At 46.2% G+C, this 22,615-nt stretch overlaps 2 protein-coding genes across 8 annotated transcripts; both read right to left on the bottom strand.

The window, feature by feature from the left end:
* Window positions 1-1,586: 1,586 nt before the first annotated feature.
* Window positions 1,587-14,168, bottom strand: lmcd1 (LIM and cysteine-rich domains 1). Of its 6 annotated transcripts, none has more exons than XM_076994254.1 (7): window positions 13,323-14,168; window positions 13,149-13,208; window positions 9,151-9,239; window positions 8,346-8,601; window positions 5,529-5,873; window positions 2,757-2,972; window positions 1,587-2,356 (listed from the first exon to the last, which is right to left on the bottom strand). In XM_076994254.1, exons 2-7 carry the CDS (start codon window positions 13,173-13,175, stop codon window positions 2,219-2,221), a joined length of 1,071 nt encoding a protein of 356 aa, XP_076850369.1. In that variant the 5' UTR covers window positions 13,176-13,208; window positions 13,323-14,168; the 3' UTR covers window positions 1,587-2,218. The 6 variants fall into 6 exon arrangements, with proteins under 6 accessions (XP_076850369.1, XP_076850370.1, XP_076850372.1 ...); XM_076994255.1 differs by lacking the exons at window positions 13,149-13,208; window positions 13,323-14,168 and adding exons at window positions 10,363-10,436; window positions 10,600-11,453; XM_076994257.1 differs by lacking the exons at window positions 13,149-13,208; window positions 13,323-14,168 and adding exons at window positions 10,363-10,436; window positions 10,574-11,453.
* Window positions 14,169-14,305: 137 nt separating this feature from the next.
* Window positions 14,306-21,718, bottom strand: gmppb (GDP-mannose pyrophosphorylase B). 2 transcript variants are annotated; one of them, XM_076994253.1, is made up of 11 exons: window positions 21,565-21,718; window positions 20,322-20,367; window positions 19,597-19,815; window positions 18,964-19,044; window positions 18,714-18,762; window positions 18,439-18,581; window positions 17,488-17,646; window positions 17,268-17,346; window positions 16,899-17,026; window positions 16,428-16,610; window positions 14,306-15,257 (listed from the first exon to the last, which is right to left on the bottom strand). In XM_076994253.1, exons 3-11 carry the CDS (start codon window positions 19,723-19,725, stop codon window positions 15,126-15,128), a joined length of 1,083 nt encoding a protein of 360 aa, XP_076850368.1. In that variant the 5' UTR covers window positions 19,726-19,815; window positions 20,322-20,367; window positions 21,565-21,718; the 3' UTR covers window positions 14,306-15,125. The 2 variants fall into 2 exon arrangements, with proteins under 2 accessions (XP_076850368.1, XP_076850367.1); XM_076994252.1 differs by lacking the exon at window positions 21,565-21,718 and having other exon boundaries at window positions 20,322-20,563.
* Window positions 21,719-22,615: the final 897 nt, after the last annotated feature.

The following is a 22,615-nucleotide window of genomic DNA, read 5'->3' on the forward strand; positions in this document are numbered from 1 at the left end:
TCACGAATGGTCTCATTTTCATAAAGCTCAAACAAATCTTTTAAAAAATCTAAAGCAATAAAGACAGCGTTATTGAAACGATCAAAGTGTTCTGAAAGAGCATTGAGGAAAATAAAGAGCACCAAACAACCCCTACCCCCCCACCTACACCCCACGTACCCACACCTACACCCCACCTACCCACACCTACCCCCACCTACTCACAACTATACCACACCTACACCCCACCTACCCACACCTACCCACACCTACACCCCACCTACCCCCACCTACACCCCACCTACCCCCACCTACACCCCACCTACCCCCACCTACACCCCACCTACTCACACCTACACCCCACCTATCCCCACCTACACCCCACCTACACCCCACCTACCCTCCCAGCACATAGTTCCCCACTCGGAGCTGCTCCACCAAGCTCACTTCAGACACATTACACTTCAAAACAGTTGAAACTTGAGATTCAAAATAGGTACAATTACAGCACCTTCACCAAACGGGCACATTTACACGTAGATGGCACATTTATTTTGTTTTTAATGTTCGACTGAAACATCTGCACAAACACTAAGAACAACTCTGAAATGACATGCGATTATTATTATAATTATATTATATTATATTACTTCCAGAAATCCAAACGTCGCAGGCGTCCAAAGATTATGGACAGCCATTTGTGGCATTGCTATATATCTCTAATAAATGTGACTGATTATGACCATAACTCATATATATAATCAGCATTTTTTTAAAGTAAGGGTAGGGAAGTAATGCCAAAACAGCATTAAACCATTCTTTGCTGTGATGAAACATTAAACATGTTCTTCTGTGAACTTAGAGCTCAGAGCATATCACAATATCACATATCACAATATCACATATCACAAATCACAATATCACATATCACAATCCTGCTCATGCTGTGTGAGGCATTGCTGTTTGTGCAGTTAACCTGAGCACTGTCAAACATTTACAAACGCAGTCCCATGTCACGCTTTCCCACAGACTCAGTCCAATCAGTCTTGAAGAGCTCTGCGGGACCCCCTGCCTACGTTTAGGTGAGAGAGGATCTTGCTCACATTTAGGCATGCACACCTCAGCTGTCTTTCCTGCAATGATTTATTTCATTACACAGCTCTCCCTCTTGTGCTTTTTTGGTAAACTGCCCTCCACCTGCCCTCCCCTGCCCTCCCCTGCCCTCCACCTGCCCTCCACCTATCCTCCACCTGCCCTCCCCTGCCCTCCACCTGCCCTCCACCTGCCCTCCACCTGCCCTCCCCTGCCCTCCACCTGCCCTCCACCTGCCCTCCCCTGCCCTCCACCTGCCCTCCACCTGCCCTCCACCTGCCCTCCCCTGCCCTCCCCTGCCCTCCACCTGCCCTCCCCTGCCCTCCACCTGCCCTCCCCTGCCCTCCACCTGCCCTCCACCTGCCCTCCCCTGCCCTCCACCTGCCCTCCCCTGCCCTCCACCTGCCCTCCCCTGCCCTCCACCTGCCCTCCCCTGCCCTCCACCTGCCCTCCACCTGCCCTCCCCTGCCCTCCACCTGCCCTCCACCTGCCCTCCACCTGCCCTCCACCTGCCCTCCACCTGCCCTCCCCTGCCCTTTTGAGATTCATGCAGGCGTTCTCTTCCCTCACCCCGGCAATCAGCAGGGTGTCATGTGTGCTTGGATCTCGCCCTACGCTTCCCGGTGAATAAAAGGAGTTCGGATTTAGGAACGCACAACCCGAAGAGACAGTGATGGGTTCGGGCGACGCCCAGTTAACATGATGTGTGAATTCATGTGCTACGCTAAGCAAGCACGCAACACATGTAGGCCTCAGAGTGACCGTTGGGGCCTGATCCAGAGACCCACCCTGCACATCGGGTGGATCATATCACGACGTCAGGCATCATAGCAGTATCATTCTTCTCTAAACAGTAGGGCGTGGATCTCACTCTTCACAAACTCTCAGCAATCTACGAAAATTCTGTGACTGCAACAAGCTCAAAAAGTCCAAGTTTCTAAAAGGCTAAACTGTTACATACGTCTTAGCTGCTTTACACTTGGGAGTCTGCTAAGCAAACATCACCTTTAACTCTGGCTCACTAACGTCATTGTGGTGGGTTTGAAGAACTGGCAAAACAAAAATGAGGGAGCCCTAACTGGCCTTCTGCCGACACCGTGCAGAGTGGCGCTGACGGGCTGGGAGGCTTCGGCCATCGGGGGGCGATCTAGAGCGACTGGGGCTGGCAACGTTCACCACAGCCACAACGGACATCGAGACTCTGGCCACACTGCCAGCAGCAGAAATGCTCCTTGTGCCACACCTGACCACTGGCATCCCGGTGGAGAAGATCAGAGAAGATCAGCTGCCAAAGGAGAGAGAAGGGGGGGGGGGAGGAGGGTTAGCACACCAAGTTAATTACACTTCCAAGATCAAAGATATTTCACATAAAAGCCATATTTCCCAGACGTAATAACCATTATTTTTATCTCCCAACATCTGTCTGAGCCACATCAGGCTGCCCAATAAACACGAAAAACGGCAGATGGCAAGACAAGCCTGCACCCAAACCTCAACCAAACCCATATCTCCCCCACAGAGAGATGGTGGTAGAGTTCTCACTAATAATATCATTATACTGTCAATATATTGATTTTTATCGCAATATTAGTGATTGGAGGAATGCACTGTAATGTCAGCAGTATACCACTGGCACAGATATAAGTGTTCCTAAGGGGTCAAAATGCAAAGGTGAGAGGTCGAACCTCGTCGCACCCGGGGCAGCGTGGCCTCAGGTGCTGGCAGTAGTGGCGTCCACACAGCAGGCCCCCCGTGCTCCAGAAGTAGACCAGGTCCACTAGGGCCTCGCCGCACTCACCACACACGAAGCAGGTGGGGTGCCACAGACGCTCGTAGCCAGCACGCTCGGCGTACACCACGGGCTCGTCGGCCGCCGCACGCTCCCCACAGCCGGCGCACTTCTGTGGGGGGACAGAGGCGTACGACATGGAGGACGTAAACCACGGGAAAAAAACAGGGTGGGGGGGAGAGAGAGATGACCATCAGAGTTTTGAAGCCTTCTTCATAATGCCAATGAAAATAGCTGTGGGCTACAGAATAATGGGTCCATTGCACCATTACTCCTGCCCAGCGCAGGATACGACCTGTTAAACTGCACAGTTAAGAAAAAATTCAGTTTGATCCTCCTGAGGAATAATCAGAGCCACATTGTCATGGTAACAACCCATGGGCCCCATCTGAGCATTCCTGTTATGATAAAGCAGAAATGGAGCGCAGATGTTCCTCCAGCTTCAATTAGTTTCAGATTGCAGCTTCCCTCCTCCCCAAGGCTGATGGGAAATGAAGTTCTGGAGAGGAAGATTAGGAAAAGCTGCAGCACTGCTACGATACAAACAGGTGCAATTGCTTGTTTGTTTGTTTATTCATGGTAGATATCAAACCCAGTAGAGTTGAACTCAACCCAGACACCACAGTCCCAGGCTGACATTCACTTAGCACCCCCCCCCCCCCCCCCCCCCCCCAAAAGTAAATAAGTAAATAGTAAGAGAACAAACATGTCTAAATATGGCCATCCATACTTTGCACACCAGCCAAGGAAAAGTGACCCGTATCATCTTGGCAGCATTTCCAAACGTCGCCCAGTGTTTCTGCTGAACTGGGCTCCTGAAGTCACGGTTGGAGACCCTACCAAATCCCTCTGTCCTGGACACACACCCCCACCAAATAAACGCCGCTATGGTTACTGTTTGCCAAGTTCTGGAAACCTGAGAGCCGCAGAGCTGTTTTACAGACAGCACAGATCCCTTTACATTACAAGAGTCTAAGCAAGGACAAATTATGGAGAAGGAACGGAAAGCACACACACACACACACACACATACACACACACACACACACACACACACACACACACACACACACACACACACACACACATACACACACACACACACACACACACACACACACACACACACACACACACACACACACACACACACACACAAAGGAGATCATTGTAACAGAAAGCATCTTCTGACCACAAGACCATATAGCCAAATATTTCCGTTTGCATGTGGTTCAAATAATACTCAATCTGCACAGGAAACTGCAATTGGGCTTCAGTGTTTTATTTGTGTAATACGTAAACCGGACCTCACAGACATGGGATCCCCTGAAGCGAAGATTCGGAGTGCGACGAATAACTAGAAAACGAACAGGAACACCAGTGTGTGCCATCTAGCCAATATTTTTTAAAAGGCACCCAGTAAGATTTTTACAGGCCTATAAATGTGCCCGAGCAAGTCAACTTAAGACAAGCACTCATTTAGCTTTGAATTGTATATTGTAAAATCACCACCCAGAATCTTTTAAGATTATAAAACATTCTCCGGTTTCTTCACTCATTTAAATGGGTCATTTGTAATAAAACCATAAAATGACCATAACACATGAATACACATTGAATGAGTGTCAAGCATGCACCAAGCAAAAACTTTTATCTTATCCGAACCGATAAATATTCCGGGATTGTTTCCGCATACAGCTTTCGCTTTGCTGCAGCCAAAAGACCTTCTCACTCTGTTCATTTATGTTCCTTCAAGGTTGCCAACAAGCTTCCTTCAACAGGTACCAGCCTGGAGATCAGTGCTCAGCTGCCTTCCATTAGGACCTCAGTTGAGGATAACTGTTCTGAAATCAGCACAGGAGCTGCACGGGCCCAGAAGATGTTTGTTTAGGACACTGGATCTGAAAGGCCGAAGTGGATTATCAGCAAATTAAAGATTGCGATAAAAGACCCAGGTTGTAACTCATTCCAGACAGAAAGCCGATTAACAGAGACTTGGCTCCATTAAAAAAGTTCCTCTAACTGAACACCAAGATCCGCCTCTGCAGAGCGTTCTTCTACGAGCGTGTTGGGGCATCAGTGTTCACGGCCCACATATGGAAGGTCTGCCTGTGACGGGACAGAGCCATGTTTTCATGATTTGCACTTCTTCTCTGATGTCCAATAAGCAAAACAACATGAACAATGTTGTGGCAGACACAAGACACATGTCTGCTTGTGCTACATATTTTAATTCCCAGGATGCTGCAGTATAAGACATCAATCAAGTGAAACATCGCAAGGCAGAGAGACGGTTGCGTTTTCAGTGTTCTCTGGAAGTCTGGGGACGTCCACTGCAGTGAAGCATCAGAAGGAGAGAGGGTTGGGTGAATGGACAGATGGAGGTTTGGATGAATGAACAGATGGATGGATATTTGGATGGATGAAGACAGATGATGGGGATGATGGGGGTGTTAAGAGATGCTTCGGACAGAGCATGGGGACGAGATCACCGAGCGGCCGGGTATCTTGAACAAATTAAGAGCTTTGTGGATCTTCCGGAACACGCATTCCGCCCGGGACCATGAGATGAGAGGTGCATTTCCAGATGTCCATGTGCCATCATGAAACACTACGCAACACACACTCACTCAGCGCCCCGACTCTAACACACGTGCACCGGACTTACGTGCAGGCTCTTGGGGACACTCTCGTCCAGTGTGCCGTTGGTCGTGGGCTCTGGGTTCAGCCGCTCCTGGGAGTCTTTCCCGCTGCTCCTCTTTCCGACGTTCTCCTTGGCTGCTCCTCCTTCTCCAGGCAGGGCCACCTCGCCCACCCCCAGTGCCTGCTCCTTGTAGCTCTGCACAAACTGAGCCATGGCCTTCGTCTCGGCGTCAGACAAGCTGTGGCAGTGCGCGGGGTCCTGATCGTAGGTGGGGAGCTGTCTCATTAACTGCCTGCGGCGGTAGAGAGCGCCCTCTGTGCCGGCCACAGGGCGCCTTTCCTCAGGGAGGAGTTCCATGTACTGCATGGCCTGGTTAATGCACACACACACACACACACACACACACACACACACACACACACATAGTGAGTTAATGATTTGGTTAGACCCAAACTGATCAAAGTATTAAAAAGTATAAAAAATTTAAAAAAGAAAGAAATCTCTCTCCAGTGCAATATTAAATGCAGATACTATATTTGGGGGTTTATTACATTTCCAGGGAAATGTACCTACTGGCCCATATTTAGGACAAGTTCAATTCCAGAGTCCTTAAACCTGAACCACACCTCTTAAGCAGCACAACCTTCTCACAGTAAACTAGAACCTGAGACAGAACAGGGACAGAAAACTGAAGACAGACGATCCATTCATCCAACAGACCCTGCGGAGCTCCAGCAAACATGGCCTCCTTTCCTGAGCTCTAACACGGCCAGCACTACTGCTTCACTGCTAATGCCTCTGCGTTCCATACTGCTTCTTTAAAATCCACTTTAGGAGTCATTTAGCAGCCGTTATATGACAGGTTTGAAAAACACAGGGCTAGCCAGGGATTCCAAAGAATTTTCCAGTTCCTAACCGCAGAGAAGAAAGGAAGATGAGGAGAGATGGCCATCGCCCCATCAGTGCTGTTACCACAAGGGTTTGGCCCTTTCCCAAAAACCACAATAAACAAAAACAACAACAACAACAACAACCCTAAACTCAGTACTCATTACTTAGGTGTTGTTATTATGGTGTCTGTTTGCAAAAACATGTGTCTGTCTGGCTCTGTGATCTCTTAGCAAAATGCATAGTTAGGGAGGACTGAGTTGCAGTGAATGAATCAACATTATGGGTTCTCTAGACACCATTCAAGAGGGTTTCATTCCTTTGCACTTGAAAGTAATGTATTCCTTCTCTAAAAGACAGCTTTGTTTGCTCAGCAGTACTGTCTCCAACGACCAAGATACGATCCTGCGTTTGCCTCATAATAAGTGAATCATTTCACACTGACTTTGGCTAACCATACTGGGGAGCAGTATGTATGCTTTAGGTACGAGTGAGTTTAGCGTGTTTATCATGTCTTTCTGCTAACTTCCTGGCATGGTGGACACGTTCTGAGGCCATCCAGTGCATCAGTCTCATCTGGTCAGGATCCTACTGTTTCTTCTTCATGGCATAATAATAGTCCTGAGGCATTCTGTAAAGCAACCCTAAATATTCGTAAGTGTGCTAAAAGAAAACATCGTTGTCTCTCCGCATGGATTTTGTTTGGAAAGAACAAAACCGGTACAGTTCGTTACTTGTGATTTATAAGACTGTTATTACATCCTTGGACAGACCATCATAATGCTGTAGCAACAGCTTCAGCCCAGCAGGAACAGAATGAGAAAGAAAAGAAAAGGAGAAAAAAAAGGTTTCTTCAAAGCAGCCATTAAGACCGAAATTCACACAGCTAGAAAACAATGCAGAGTGAACTACCATAGCCAGGCAACTAACATAGCCAGACAACTACCGTAGCCAGACAACTACCGTAGCCAGACAACTACCGTAGCCAGACAACTAACGTAGCCAGACAACTAACGTAGCCAGACAACTAACGTAGCCAGACAACTAACGTAGCCAGGCTAAACTGCTTCACAACTACCTGATGCAGACTAGCAAATTCCTCTGCTGCCAACCTGCCAGAGTAGCCATGACGATGCGTTGGGCATCAGAAAAAGTCAGAAGGGGCTTGGGTGTCTGATAAAACCCCCTGATGGGCCCTTCACCCGGACACACAGTTGACACGCTTCCTGTCAGCCAAAAGCACCACAGCAAAGCAGAAAAGGCGAGTGGGTGGGTGTGGGCGTAGTTCCAGATCTCCGAGCATCCACCCACAGGCGGCGGAGACTCCAGCAGGACTGGTCCACCACCACGCTGCCCCCACCCCACTCTGGAACCACAGGAAGTTCTGGCCAGGGCGAAGCAAAGCTTTGTATAAGTAGCAGTGAGAGGTGGGGACAGCGATAGAGAAAAGGTCAGCTTAATTCCCCCAGTGGCAGTTCAGGGCACTGGGGCATTTCGCTGACAAAAAGACCACACACCCCCCACCCCCCAATCAGTCATCCACGTATACGACAGAGGAACACCAAGCTTTGCATCGCTGACTTGTTACCAGCCTTTTTCCACTGAGCTGATACAAGTTGGGAAACTGAGCAGACAGGATGCAAGAGCGATACGGCCCGTTATCGCGTGCAAGGTGTTTTTTCTCCCTTCCGCTCGCAAGTGAGTTTTCCTTGACAACGAAACAAAGGCCCGGCTGTGTGGCTCATTGCGTAACGGTGTTGCCGGGGATGTCCGTATGCGGCCTGCTCCGCGCCGTTAACACTCGTCCTCCCAGCCAACGGTGTTCACCACAGGTCAGGACAGTTTGTTGCTGGTGCGAGGGCCCTGAACAGCTGTAGGTGAACCATCATGACCTTTAGGAGGCCGCAGAGCCCCAAAAATACGCCGTTGTCCCTCACGCCCGGTTCTCCTTACCAGTTTCTGGGTGAGGCCGGGTGGAGCCCAGTCATAGGTGACGGTGTTGAAGGTGGGGTCTTTGCGGGACACCACCGGGTTGGTGACAATCATGCGGTTGCGCTTGTACAACCTCAGGCCGTCGCCGCCCTTCACCTTGGTCGTCAGATGGGCATACTGGGAGTCCGCCAGCAGCCGGCCCATCTTGCGGTCGTCCTCGGCGTCCGAGTTGGGGGCGTGGCCCTCCTGGCTGCAGTGGCATCGCACGCAGGCCTTCCTGAACAAATACAAAGAGTGGAAATGTCAGTACGGCGGCACACGCAGGACATTCTGGGTCCTGACCGCAACGTGTGGCGCCGGAGTGTGGAGTTACAGAACAACCTCTTAGGCTCTTTGTTTTGACAGTGACGGTTCACAGAAGGCACCGATAAATACGACGAGACACATTAATTACCAGTTTCCTCCTAATAAATGACATTTTGTTATTATTACTTCCTATGTAATGAGTTTGGGAATTCTGCAGGATTAATGTCTGGCCAAATAACCAAAGGCATCTGAGCTGTCAACAACTTACATAATGTACACTTAGCACAGCTTGCTTTATATATATAAGGTGCAATAACCTTTTTAAAAGGTTTCAGGGCACATCAAGTCACCCACATATTCGCCCTGAATCATCTTTCAAGCCGGCGGAAATCTAAACAAGAGAGGCCTGCGTCTGCGAGACTGAGGGGGGGGAGTGATGGGGAGGGTTTAGAGAGACACTTTCCCGCTCGCTTCAGTCTTTTTTCTTTTTGTTTTGTTTTTAGCCGGGAGAATAAATCACCTCCAGGAATGTGGCTGGAAGCCAGCGCAGATCCCTTTACACGTCAGACACACCGCGCCCCTTCCTGCTGTCGGCTGCCCCACTGACATCTGGGGAGAAAAAGCCAGAGGCAAAGGGAAAATAACAACAGAGAGAGAGAGAGAGAGAGAGAGAGAGAGAGAGAGAGAGAGGGGATTTGCAGACAATGGTAACAGAGAGAAAGGTCTTTGCCTAGTGAACCTGCAACTCGAATCTCAAGAAGCCATAAAGACTAAATTAGACTAAAATAGACCTAAACTTGGATACAAATAGGCAAGTGAAAAACACCTGTACCATGTTTTCAAGTGTACCGGAGTATTACCTCCAGTGCATTTACCAATGTGTAATCAGTCGCTTCTAACAGGGATAACAGAAATAGTGGACAGAAATAAATATATAGACATAAAGACATCAACCTGTTCACATAGGATACTTCACATATTTCTGCTTAATGTAGCATACATTTCTGAGAGTGGAAGTTATCAAAACTTCTCATTTGAAGGTCTTCAGGGGCTTTTTTGGATGTGCCTATGTGCCCCTTCTGGTTACAGTTTGAAAGATTCATTTACATTAGGAACATGACAGAAAACAAGCTCAGTGAAATGTATGATTTTCATTGCAGGGGCGGGGCCTATTTCATTAGAGTGGCGGGTCTATTTCATCGCAGGGGCGGGTCTATACAGCCTGAAGAAGGAGCTACGACATTACTGGAAAAACATCACTGTTTATATACACCCCAATATAACAGTTAACCTGGAGAGGTGACAACAAGTGAGACAGATACTGAGCTGCACCAAACCAAAAAGACTTAAGGCCTCCCTTCAATGAAAATCTAATTCAACAAGGTCGGAAACTCCATCTATAAATCTCAGGTGGAAAGTCATGTGTGAAGTCATTGTGAGATGAGTTGTGAGAAGCACGCCGGCTAACAATTAGCCTGCAGACACCAACTGTGGTCAACTGTACTCCCACTTTGAGTAATTTGAAATCCACACAATAATTTCATGGTGTGTAACGGGGAGAGGTATACAGAAGAGCTAGCTGGTTTATGCACAGTACACAACTAGCATTTAGCCTACTTTCAGTAGGACATGTTCACATTCACATGACTGCTCCGATTCAGCTGAAATCACAGACAAACCTCGTAGCCTGTCTTAGTAGTTTAACTTGGATATTTAGGAAATGTAGGGTCACCTGTCAGCAGGTCGTCTGTCATCACATTGAGCTCATGCACTGTAGGAACCAGACTTATCTAGTGCCTCATAGACCTACTCAACTCACACACACACACACACACACACACACACACACACACACACACACACACACAGTCCACGGTCAGGCGGGCATGACGATGCATGGAGCTTAAATCTCCCGAGCGATGATTCACCAAGTCTCCCATTACCGCAGTGAGGTCACTGCCTTCCAAACCTGCTCATCACGCTCCGAGTTCCGAGCCCGTTTGGACCCTCGGCCGACGCCCACCAAGGCCACCCTGCCTTCACTTAAATGGCCGAGGCAGTGCAGCTGCGTCCCCTCGTCCTCGAATACCACGCGGCTGCTCTGGTCTCTGTTCGGGCGTCTGCATCTCTGTGCTCTTCCCCGTGGTGTGACCCAACGAGCTCTGGCGTGTTCCCGCACACACCCTACGCCTCCAGGGCGTTTCTGCTTTCTCGTGGGAGTGAGGCCAAAGCCTCTTCGCTTAGACACTGTAAGACTCTCTCCCTGAAGAGTGGAAAAGGAACACGCAATCAAACCAATCAAACTGCAGGGATCCGGGATCCGATTTTCGAAATGCGCATCGCTTGTTCCTTTGTCCACAGAGGACAGCGTTAAGAGCCAAGGGACGAGGGACGGGAGCGTGGAGACATGCAGCAGCAGCTGTCTTCTCTGAGGACGTTTGACAGATGAGGTCACTCCGTCAACACATTACAAAAGCACGCGGCCGTCGCATCACGCCACACCTGTACGCACCGCCAGACGAGAGAGTCCGGAGGGCGAAGAACGCAGATTCATCCCAGCAATGAAGGTTCAGAGAAAAAAGCTTTAAATAGAGGCCAAAGCAAAGCGCAACCATGACACTAAAGCCCTGCCCTTTAGAAGCATTTACTGGGCTCAGGGGGGCTCACAGTCTAGTGGCAGGAGGCCTGAACACAAAGCCCAGAACTGGATCACAACTCTTGATTGATAGCTGGGCTTTGATTGTCTCTGCTCTGATGATAACATTTGTTATCAGCAGCAAAACAGATTAATAAGGAGTAACTTTATTTTAAAAGCAGACATATATCTTATGCTTCTTGATCAGTATGACACAAATACAGCAAATATGTGGCAAGTCAGTGTTACCAACCTGACTGCACGTCCTTCACATGGTTGGGCCGCTGACATCCACTAATGAATGATGTGGAAACGTCGTGAACAGCTATTTTGCTCAGCTGAGAGGCTCGAGTTTCCAGAAAAGCACACAGGTCAAGTGGCCATTCATCACCCTGAGTTACTTGCGAGCTGAACAACGATGTTTAAAGACGTTAAATGTCCTACACAAAAGGATGAGTTGCTGCTCACTTGTAACCTCCAAGAGATTTCGCAGTGTCCTCCTCACGGACATCAATTATTCATACTGACAATTCAGATGGAACAAGTGCATTTTAAATGCCAAAAGCTATGCGAAAAGTCTATCCATGTGTTTTATCTTTATGGAATCCCACGAGCCTCGCTGAAATGTTGCACAAACAGCTTCACTTTGCTCCCTACACCTCCTGCTGAGCCAATGAAGGGACCCTAATTATTGGGATTAGGGGCACTGCAGATTTGGAACACTTGCACATAAACCAGCAGGCACTCTGTGGAGAAAGTGAATCAGGTCCCATCCAGTTAGTTTTCATTCTCAGGCAATATTTGACTGACAGACAAAGCAACAGTGGAATTCAAATGCAATGGGACAGACCTTACCTAAATCTAACAGTAGGCTAGTACAAAACAAAACAATTCACAACGAGCGAGGGCATTTTGGCTGAGCCATCTTGAAAGGCAAACAAACCCAATGGAACTCCAGGTCCTTCCAATAACCACAGAGGCGTTGAATATCGCTTAGGACAGACGTTTCATTGTACACACCAGCCCACGGCCCAACGCTGCCAAAGGATCTGCAAATTTGCCTGCGAATTGTGAAACCTCAGCTATTTTTCCAGCTCGAGACACTCTGCTACCAGAAGCCCAAATCACACTGGTCTTTACACAGCGGTCACCTTTCTTCTCGAGAACTTTAAACAAGTCGAAGAAATGAGAAAGGTGCGGCGCGTTGTATTTTATATTAAAGTATTTTAATGGGACTGTGAAGTTGCGACCAAGGCAGGCAAAAGTTGTGCACGCGCTACGCCGCGAGCTGCTCGTGCACGTCGGTACAGCGCAGCGCGCGCGTGTGCACAACGGGGGCTGCTAGAGTGTGGTTTCTTTTTTCGTTATGGAGATCATTCTCATGGTATTCCGATGCAAATCGTTGACTCTCTATTAGAGACTTGTAAAAGTAAATACAATGTCTGAAACGAATGCAGTTACTTATTGACTGAAGGCGAGCAGCTTCGAGCCAAATGTTGGTCATTGTCTTTAATTACACCGTCTGTTTCGCCCCATTGTATTTAGATTGGGACAGTCCTGGGCGAAATTAGTGATGTGTGATACGAATTGATGGAGAGTTTTGCACCAAATATAAAGAATAACTGCACAGATTATTAACAAATAAAAATGTTATCTTATGAAGCACACGCCGTATTAATAAATATTTATTTCATTCATTTACCTCTTTGGCATTCACGAAAACACACTGCATGTATCACTTTTACAAAGCAGCCAAACTAGCCCCTTCTTGACAATGTTTTAAAAACAGCTCGAGTTCATGGAAAACTCCGTACATACAGTTAAGAGATCACAGAAACTTTAACTTTAAAAAAACAAAAAACGAAAGTTTATATGCTCCTCACCTTCTGCATTCCCGGAATCACATCCATGTTTGCCAAATATGTATATTTCCAACCTGAAATCTGTTTGAACACAGAGAATTCGAGTTTATCCAGCACTCGCAGTCAAGACTGATCTCAGTCCATGTGGTTCACCAACACTATTTAACGGAGACGAGGCCACTGGGATTCCCTCACCAGTTCTGCCCACCAGTTAGACTACAGTGAACCAGGCGTCCCACCAATGAAACAGCGTGTTTCTCCGGACATACAGCTCCTTTAAATACTACAGATGAGGAGACGCCATCCTCCTGGGGACGGAGGCATGAGCTCACCGTGCCGTGCGATATAATCATCCTGCAAGAATGCACCACTCACATCAGCTACACCTCCCGACCCAGGAAGCATGTTTGATGTGATTTCACTCAACACTTTGTTTTTGCCTTTTTATGGAAGCAGAATGTATTTTGCGTATAACTGGAGTAAAAAATAGCCCAATTTTATTTATTTTGGGATTAAGACCTTTGTCTGGGCCTCATAAAAAACATACTCGGAAATTACCTGTCATTTATGAACCATTATATGCTAAGCGTCGCGGTGAAGTACTTTGTAAGTCATCTAATGAGCAGCTCCACAGATCTAGGGCCAAATATCGCCAGTGAAATACCGGCTTGTCATAGTTTGTACTAATAAAAGTTGTGGCTAAGTCATCTCTGCGGCATTGCAGTGAACATCGAGGCTCATCTCAGTCCGGACGGATTTTAGATGGGCTGATGGTAGGCCAAACACAATTCAGCTATCTGAAAGGCGTTGTGCAGTACCACTACATCTCAAAGACGTGAACATTTACTCTTAAAGGCTAGAACGCTTTCCTAAAGCACTTTAATAAGCTCAATGCTCAAGAAGAAACCCAACAGGTTACATATTGATCATTGTTGGTCATAGTGAATGTAGCACCATATGCAGTGTAATCTAGGCTAACTAGGTTCGATACAAATTTTAAAAAAAGATTTGACTAATATTGGACTCTCTTGTTGAGTTTTATGTGGCCCCTGAATCTGTTTTAGAACAGCAGCATGTGGATATATTTTAGTGCATTTATGACGTTGGTGCTGAAGCATTTTTTTCAAGCAATTTTTTAAAGGAAGTTTTCTTCATGAAAAAAGATTAAAAGACAAACAGACTGCTTACATAATTTATATTAATTCTGTTTTTTTAAAAAGTCATTAAAACTGTTCAGTTCTGATACATTTTAGTGGTTCCACTCAATATTTCATCAGCTTCTCTCTGCAAATACGTTTCCAGTTTTGTTCAGTTGCCCTGTTTTCCCAGTGTCTCACGTTCGATTACAAAGTGGGCCAACACCATGTGTATATAATCCATATCGCACTGTTCCTGCACCCATGGGTTTGTAATCACAGAATATCAAGAGTAGATTTGAAAGACACAATGGCACCATTATTAGTTTCAGGCCTGCATCAATGAAGCAGTAATGATCATTTAACAGGGAATATTACCAGTTACACACCTTGCCCAGTGTACCCTAAACCCAGCACAAATCATCAGCTTGGAGATGAAAAAAAGGATGTAGAAACAGGCGTACAAATGCACACAAACTCGAGTTTGTTGAGCCTTAAGGCAGAGTGACATCAGGCTGTGTCCTCGATGAGCTCAACGCCGGAGACCGCTGCATATGACGCATAGCGAATCAGGCACGTGAGACTCGTGTCAAACCCACAAGACAAAACATAAGGACATTTCGTCTAGATGAGCCTTTACCCTGATCATCTTAAACACGAGGACTAAACACAGACATGTGTTTCTCAGTTTGCATATATATTCTCAGAACTGTGCTCATCCCCTAAGGTTTACAATACTCACAACCTACATACCACCCAGGTGTGGTTCAAATGGCCATTTTGGGGGGGGGGGGGTGTCCCCGCACTGCTGGCACTCCCTGGTGGCACGCTCGGGCACTCGGGCAGAAGTACACTTGTGTCTCTACATAATGATGCGTGGATCAGGCACAGAGTCAGAGATGGACTTGTGGGGCAGGACGCTGGCGCCGTTGATGTAGAGCTCGTCGTTGACGATCACGTCCTCGCCCAGGACCGTCACGTTCTCCATCCGCACCTGGGAGAAGGAGGGCGAGTGAGACCACAAGGCTTCCAGTTCCTCCAGACCACACCATCAGCTAAACCCAACTAACCACAACACATCACCCCACTTTGGACGGAGTGCGAGTCTGCAGCGGCAGACGGCTAAACGCTGTTCTCAGAACAGTTTAAAAGGACAAATTCCACACATACCCACGCTGATAAGCTCACCCCGTTAAAAGCCTGACATAGATACGTCACATGGTGCGACCCACAACTGTCCTAAAATATACACAGTAACTCGCAGCTTGTAATAACAACAGTAATGCCAACCCAATAACTGCAAACATACGTTAAGTATCTATTATTCACACACCAAATGACAGACGAACAGCTGTTTCTCATCACCCAACAGGTTATATTAACCTCCAGCATTTGCTTACAATACTGTTCATAATGTTCCTATTACTACATTACTACTAAGGGGACACTCGCGTGTTTTTTAGTGTAATCTCTATAGACCACATCTGCAGCGTATAATGGACAATGATCTGTTTGCAGCTCCAGATACACTTGTAACAGCAGCTTAAGTGTTTAAGTGCACCTATTATAAGGGTTCCTCAACAGCTGTACGCAGGCTTCCAGTAGTAGTGTTTCCAGTCTGGTTTAAAGTTCAAAGTCTTTGAAAGGGAAATGGTTTAAAACGCTTGTCTGTGGTAATTGCTCATACGTTACAGATACAGTAGATTTACAATCCTGGGCAAAAATCTCCGCCAAACCTAGAACTGCATAATATTACAGTTCTTAATGGTCTCAGCAGAAAACAACTAGAAAATGCTGAATAGCCAAATTTTTATATCAAACCGTGACATTATCTCTGTCTACAGGAAGATTGAAAGTTTCCGCCAACAGTTCACTTCAGCAACAAGCAGAATGAATGGTGGTGCAGCTCTCCGTAGTGCCTTTTATGATTTGTTGTCAAGACCGTTAAATTTAATTTTGGGTTTGGCCCCTTTTTTTGAGTTGGAGTGTATATTATGTTACAAAAACACTGGAGTATTGCTTTAACATATATGCTATCATCGCTTTGGAACGTCACAGATCCAGACCCAAGGTCCCGTCTCCGATCCTGTGGATGTGTGTCAGAGAGAAGGAGAGAGAGAGAGAGAGAGAGAGAGAGAGAGAGGGACAGAGAGAGAGACCTCACCCACTGGCCCACGGAGCAGCGCCATCCCACAATGCACGACTCCAGCCAGGAGTGTGAGCGCACGTGAGCCCCACGCAGCACCGTGCAACGCTTGATGCGCACGCCATCTTCCAGCACAACGCCGGCGCCGATGGTCACGTTGGGGCCGATGGTGCAGTTCTCCCCGATCACGGCCGTGGGGTCCTGCAGGGGCGAGGAGCACAGCGGAACAGCCATTAAACTGCCTGTTATCCTCCTGCAGCACAATGATCTTTACGTTTAGCTGTGTGGTCTTTGTTGGTTTTTCCCCCCACATGGGCTATTGTATTGTTTTTCTGAGTTCAGCAAAATTTGATTTCAATATCGAAGTGATCCAGTATTTGGATAATGGTCATAAAATGGGGGCAAGCAGAAAAACTTGTGTATTTTTAAGTCATAATATCGTGCCGCCACCTAGTGGACACACGTGGATCGAGCCGCAGCGTCACTTACCACCAGGACATTGCCGAGGAATCCCGGTCCAGTGCGGAGTCGCTCAGGAGCGTAATGCCTGATCGACTGCAGGTACATGCACATGCCCGTCAAGAAGTCTTTTGGCTGCCCTATGTCCATCCAGAATCCTGTCACACAAGGGCACGTCCAATCAGTAATGCAGCACTTTGCATTCAAACATGTCAGTTCAATTTGTTGAACAAGTCACAATGCAATGAAGGACGAATGAAAGGACAAACACCTACTCTCAGCCCGACAACATTTACAACCCACTAATATCTACCACATTAACGCTGACTCTGGACGGTCAACCCCCAGAATGCATCTGAACGGGACCAGAACATCAGGAGGGGGGTGTGTTGACCGTACCTTGAAGCTCCATGGCGTAAAGGTGTCCTTCCTCTGCCATGACAGGGAAGATCTCCTTCTCAATGGATGTGGGTCGTAGCTACCAGGCACAGAAAGGAAACCTAAATACGTCACCGAACCTCCAAAACAGAATCTCCTTCTAATGATGCTTCAGAACCAATAACACAAGTGAAACTACTGAAATTCAGCAGTTCTGAGATGTGCTAACTGGCATCCTGACCTGGATCCTGCGTAGCATGGAGGGAGAAAATATATACATCCCAGCGTTGATCTTGTTGGACACGAAGACCTGGGGCTTCTCCACAAAACGGTGGATGCGGCCAGATTCCGTCTCGTACACCACCACACCATATTTTGACGGCTCTTCCACTTTAGTCACCTGTAATGGCAGCCAGACGGTAAGACACTCAAGAGCAGTTCACACGGTGTTATGGTGGGCTGCAGACGCAATGTGGAGAGGTAGTCAGAACAGCAGTGAAGTGCACAAGGTTCCCAGAGAAGCAGGACGTTTCAGTCAGAGGTCCTTCATCAGCAGTACCGTTGTCCTCCATCACCACCGCTGTGTCTTTCAGAGGAGAATATCATGGAGGCAGTGAGTAGGTATCTCTGAGTCATCACTGTGAGCTCGGCGGGGACGTCAAACAGTAATTAAATAACTCTCAACTCTCCTGACCAAAATGTGGCGTGTCTCTGGAAACGTGCTGTACTTTGTAAGAACAAGTTGACACTGAATTTATTTATTTTTCCTGTCTTGCCCCTCCAGTGGGTGGTCATATGTAACCCTCTTCCCCTCAGTTTCCGTCCGAGTGTCCCAACACTACTGGGACAACCTCTGTGTTTCTCTTCAATGTTCTAGTTCTTCATTCAGTATTTCTCATATACCATTACATGGATGTCTCCATCACTTTGAACTCACATCAATCACCACTGCCCTTTTCTACATCTTAATTAACTCAGGGTCTGGTTGGTCGATTGGTTGGTTGCTTATCTGTCCGGATCTCAGCCTTGTTGATCTCCGCCACTCTCTGTAGCACCTCCTATTTAGACGGCATGCACCAACCATGGTGAGGGTTTCTCCCAAGAAGATGGACACAGGTGATGTGCAGAGGAAAAAGACATTCGGGCAAATATAGCATAACATAGATCATCTATATAAAAAGATGTCACTTACAACAATGGTTCCCTCTTTGCCATGGTTCTTGTGGAACTTAAGCATGTCCTCAAAGGGGAAGTCACAGATGACATCGCTGTTGAGCACAAAAACAGGCTCGTCGCCGTCCGTCAGCAGTTCCCGGGCCAGGGCCAGTGGACCAGCTAAAAGATGAAACCCAGTAAAATTAAATAAGATTTAAGAAGGAAATAGATCCAGATGGTCAAGTCTGTGTTACTGCATTAAGGATGGCATCCAAAGCACCTGTCTCGGCGTAGAAGGCAGAATTTACTCACCTGTGCCCAGGGGCTCCTTCTCGTGTGAAAGGGAGATTTTAATTCCAAGCTGCGGATGTCAGGATGTACCATTATTATTTAGGTCAGTACTGTTTGAAATAAACAGTTGGATATCTCTATACCCAGTTAACTTCAAAGTCATTAAAGAGGAATCCTGACTCCTGAGTACTGAGCCCCCCACCCCCTTGTGGCCATACTGGGAAAAGCATTTGATTGGATGAAGCAGCACTATCAACAGAAAGGGTCTCACCCTCTGTTCCTGCGCTTTCATCTCCCTCTCCAGGAGCTCAGACATGTAGCTCACTGCCAGGATGACATGGCGGACTCCAGCCTGTCCCCAGAGAGACACAATGTGAATGAGTGAATTTCACAATAAGAGTCTGACCTCTTCGCAAAGTGAGTGATGGGCATTGGTTTGTATTACACGGATGGGCGAGTATTGCTGTGTGTATAGCAGTGACAGTAGTGGGGCTACACAAAACTTTATTTATTTTAATTTCAAATCATTAGTCACAGGTCCCAGGATTTTGTGCTTGCATGTGATCCAAAAAGGAAAGACTTTTAATTGTCCACTAGCGATATCCAGTCACATGAGAGATAGAAGGTATGTGAATGCTGGTGAAAACATGTAAGATGTAAACAAGCATATAATATACTCTGGTCGAATGAAATAACATTCAAGAAAGTATCAGGCAGGGTGTTTGGTCCAATATGGGAATCTCTCACATAACAGACTGTATTTGTCTCATTCTACAATTTCACATGAAGGCCAACATCATGATTATGGCAGCATACAGATTAAATCTTTATGTGGCGATATCTAGTCTCTGCAGCTTATGGAGATCACCTGTGTGAAGAAGGTGATGAAACACTGGATACCAACCTTCACTAACCCTTCCACTTGATGAAGAAGTATGGGCTTGTTGCAAAACTCGACCAAAGGTTTGGGCACACTGAGAGTGAGCGGCCGCAGTCTTGTGCCGTAGCCTCCGACAAGAATCAGCGCTTTCATTATGGGTAAGTACAAAAAGACGTCAGCAGCAGCGGGGCTCGGAGCAGACGGGCAAGAGCATCAGGTATGACGCGATGCGTGACGGCGCACCTGTGACGGAATGTGACGGAGACGTCAGAGGCAAACACACACATCCTAGAACGACGAGGATTCTGGATAATATAGCGTAACGATTGCGGATGTATGCAAGTTAAGTATCTAATATAATGTATCAGTGGGCCGCATACATTCTGAATAGCTATTTCTAACAGTAGAAAGATATAAATTACCTAAGGAAGAGAAGGTACAGGATGAATGATGTCTAACAAAATCATGTTAACTGACAAATACAAAGAAACGAAATCCAACAATTCCAGATGAAGGAATAAACACACTTCTTCATTATTGTGAGCTTACTTTAACCGCACTGCTAAAACGCTAGTTTACAATCCCAGCCCAGTGGTAGCATAGCATTTTTAATTATCTATAATTGGCTGGTAACCAGTGTTGGTAACAGGATCATATTTAATAGGCTATTTGTTTTATTTGGTAGCCAAATCAGCCAGTTTTCTAACTAATCTAATTGACGTTCGCGACAAAAATCATTATTCACTCACCAATGAATGTATCACCTGCTGAACTTGTAGATCCGGTTGTTTGTGACTTCCAAAGACACAAAAGCAGATTAATGAATAATCGGATCCCTAGCTAGTGAGGTGCAGTGGAGTAAATTAGACACATATAACTTTTTGAAGCAATCCTTATAACCCATAAATAGATTTTATTAACATAATATGCGCCCGATTTCGTCCCGTGGCAGCCAGAATCCAAGCAAGTGGGCGTATCACAATAACCCCCGTAAAGGGTCATCGGTCAATGGGCCGTACCTATAGGGCCAAGGGGTGCGTCGCTCATCCCCAACCCGGGGAAATGTATGAAAACTTGAGTTGTATATGTGCTTACGAATTTAAATATAGTTCACAGAATAATATGGAAACGATACATATAGACGTACGTGCACGAAGCAATGAAAGTCATATACACATCGGTTTACGTTTTGTATTTGTTTTACAGTTTGTCTGTTCCCTGAAATTATATTTGAGAAAAAACAAGCCGTTCCGGTGAGCTATGTTAAGGGGTTGCAGATATGGATTACTCTTATCTGTTATAGTTTTAAAGATAATTTATTCACACCCCCACCCCTACAATAATGGTATATTCTATCGTTCTGATTTGGACGCGCCTGATTCGTCCTCGTCCTTGGCCAATCACTGAAGAACAACGTGGCGAGGAAGTAGGACGCAGGGTAATGTAGTGTGTAATAGAAGCTCCGCGTTTATAGATACCGTATATACACGGTCTCTGGTTTATATAGTGGACAGGGCGCCTTTATTGTTTAGTGGGACTAAGCATACACATGTCCATCCTCTAAACGCCACGTCCTTCTAAACAAACATTACACGTTTGCAACTCTTGTTCATATTTGATACGTTATGTACTTTGATTTACTGCTCTAGCACATCAGAAAACTCGTAAGGCTTAGTCACTGTTGTGAATGACTTAATTCATATGATTTCACGCATCGTGGCTGACTGTACGTTCCCGTGGTCTAAATCCAAGATCTGAACTGTCCTAAAAATAATGTCAGCGCGCAAAATGTCATATTTGCAAACTAAATGACAAAAGAGGTCATTCAGTTTACGTCTGCTGTGCTTTCCAGCCCAACACAATGCTCTGGATTTACAATAATCATTCATGTGGAATAAACCAGTGATTCTCAACTGGTGGGTCGCGACCCAAAAGTGGGTCGCGGACAGTTTGTAAAAAAATTAATATGCTACTCTTCTAATTTGTACTCACCTTTTATCCTGAAAAAAGACAGAAAGGCACCCGTCAGACATGCCAGGGCTCCAGATTGCGACTAAAATCGTCGCAATCGCGACCATAAATTCAACAAATGCGGGAATCTGATCACCAGCGTGACTCAAAGCAGCGGAGCGCTAATCGCCAAGCGTTGAAAATGGCCAAGCGAAAAATATCGCATTTTTTCAGTCTACATCTCTGTCGGACCAGAGACCGTATCTCTGTGTCGGACCCAAAGAGGACACACTTCTTTATAACTGTACATAGTTTTAAGGTAATTTTAATGGGATCAAAAGTCACTCGTATGCATACTAGTAAAGTTTATTTCACGTTCACATATTCTTAATTCTTTCTTCAATAACTTTGACAGTAGGCCTATTAGCAAAAGTGCCAGAATATGAAAATTCTTATTTCTGGCAACTAAGACAAACATCTACAACTTTGTTTACGTCAGGAATAGACGTATTTTAAATAGCAGACAACATGTTATTTTAAATGTGCAACTTTCACCACTGCAACGTCTAAGGCACCGTCTACAAATTACCTTAACACGGACGCAAGGGGCGGTCGTGAAGGCCCCAGAGCACTACATACTCTGTTTTTTAAAATAATTTCAATAGCTTTTAAAAGGTCCTTCATAAGACCATTAAACAAGTTGTATTACATAAAGTGCATGGTGTATGGCAACCTACAACTTTTTTTTCTTTAATGGGTCGCGACTTAATGACAATGAGAAAAAGTGGGTCCCGGGCTGAGACCAGTTGAGAACCCCTGGAATAAACGATGTCTTTGGAACAGCACCGAAGATTCTATGATGGTTCGTGATGGTCATTCAATCAAATTGATCAAAAGGATACAAGGAATGACAAGACAACGGGTTTCTTAAATAAATGATTTATAACTCACATTCAAATATGTCATTATATTTTTTTTCCTTAAAAAAATATCCATCCATGCAACAACAATAAAGGAGGGGGTGAGAGATACTTTGTAGGGGTCATAGACTTATCTCTACAGGAACTCGCATCTACAGAAAGACCAAGACCAT

The sequence above is a fragment of the Brachyhypopomus gauderio genome, unplaced genomic scaffold, assembly GCF_052324685.1.
Source record: "Brachyhypopomus gauderio isolate BG-103 unplaced genomic scaffold, BGAUD_0.2 sc138, whole genome shotgun sequence".
In the NCBI taxonomy this organism is placed as follows: domain Eukaryota; kingdom Metazoa; phylum Chordata; class Actinopteri; order Gymnotiformes; family Hypopomidae; genus Brachyhypopomus; species Brachyhypopomus gauderio.

What these genes read in the sequence shown, in the direction of transcription:
- lmcd1 (XM_076994254.1), bottom strand. Translation starts at nt 13,175, where the DNA reads ATGGATGTGATTCCGGGAATGCAGAAG. An exon ending in GTGTCCCCAAGAGCCTGCAC is followed by an intron (nt 2,973 to 5,528) that starts GTAAGTCCGGTG and finishes GTCCCCCCACAG; the next exon opens with AAGTGCGCCGGCTGTGGGGA. An exon ending in GCTGCCCCGGGTGCGACGAG is followed by an intron (nt 2,357 to 2,756) that starts GTTCGACCTCTC and finishes CTCCTTTGGCAG; the next exon opens with CTGATCTTCTCTGATCTTCT.
- gmppb (XM_076994253.1), bottom strand. Translation starts at nt 19,725, where the DNA reads ATGAAAGCGCTGATTCTTGTCGGAGGCTACGGCACAAGACTGCGGCCG. An exon ending in TTACGCCATGGAGCTTCAAG is followed by an intron (nt 17,027 to 17,267) that starts GTACGGTCAACA and finishes CTTGTGTGACAG; the next exon opens with GATTCTGGATGGACATAGGG. An exon ending in GCTGCTCCGTGGGCCAGTGG is followed by an intron (nt 15,258 to 16,427) that starts GTGAGGTCTCTC and finishes TCCTTCTCCCAG; the next exon opens with GTGCGGATGGAGAACGTGAC.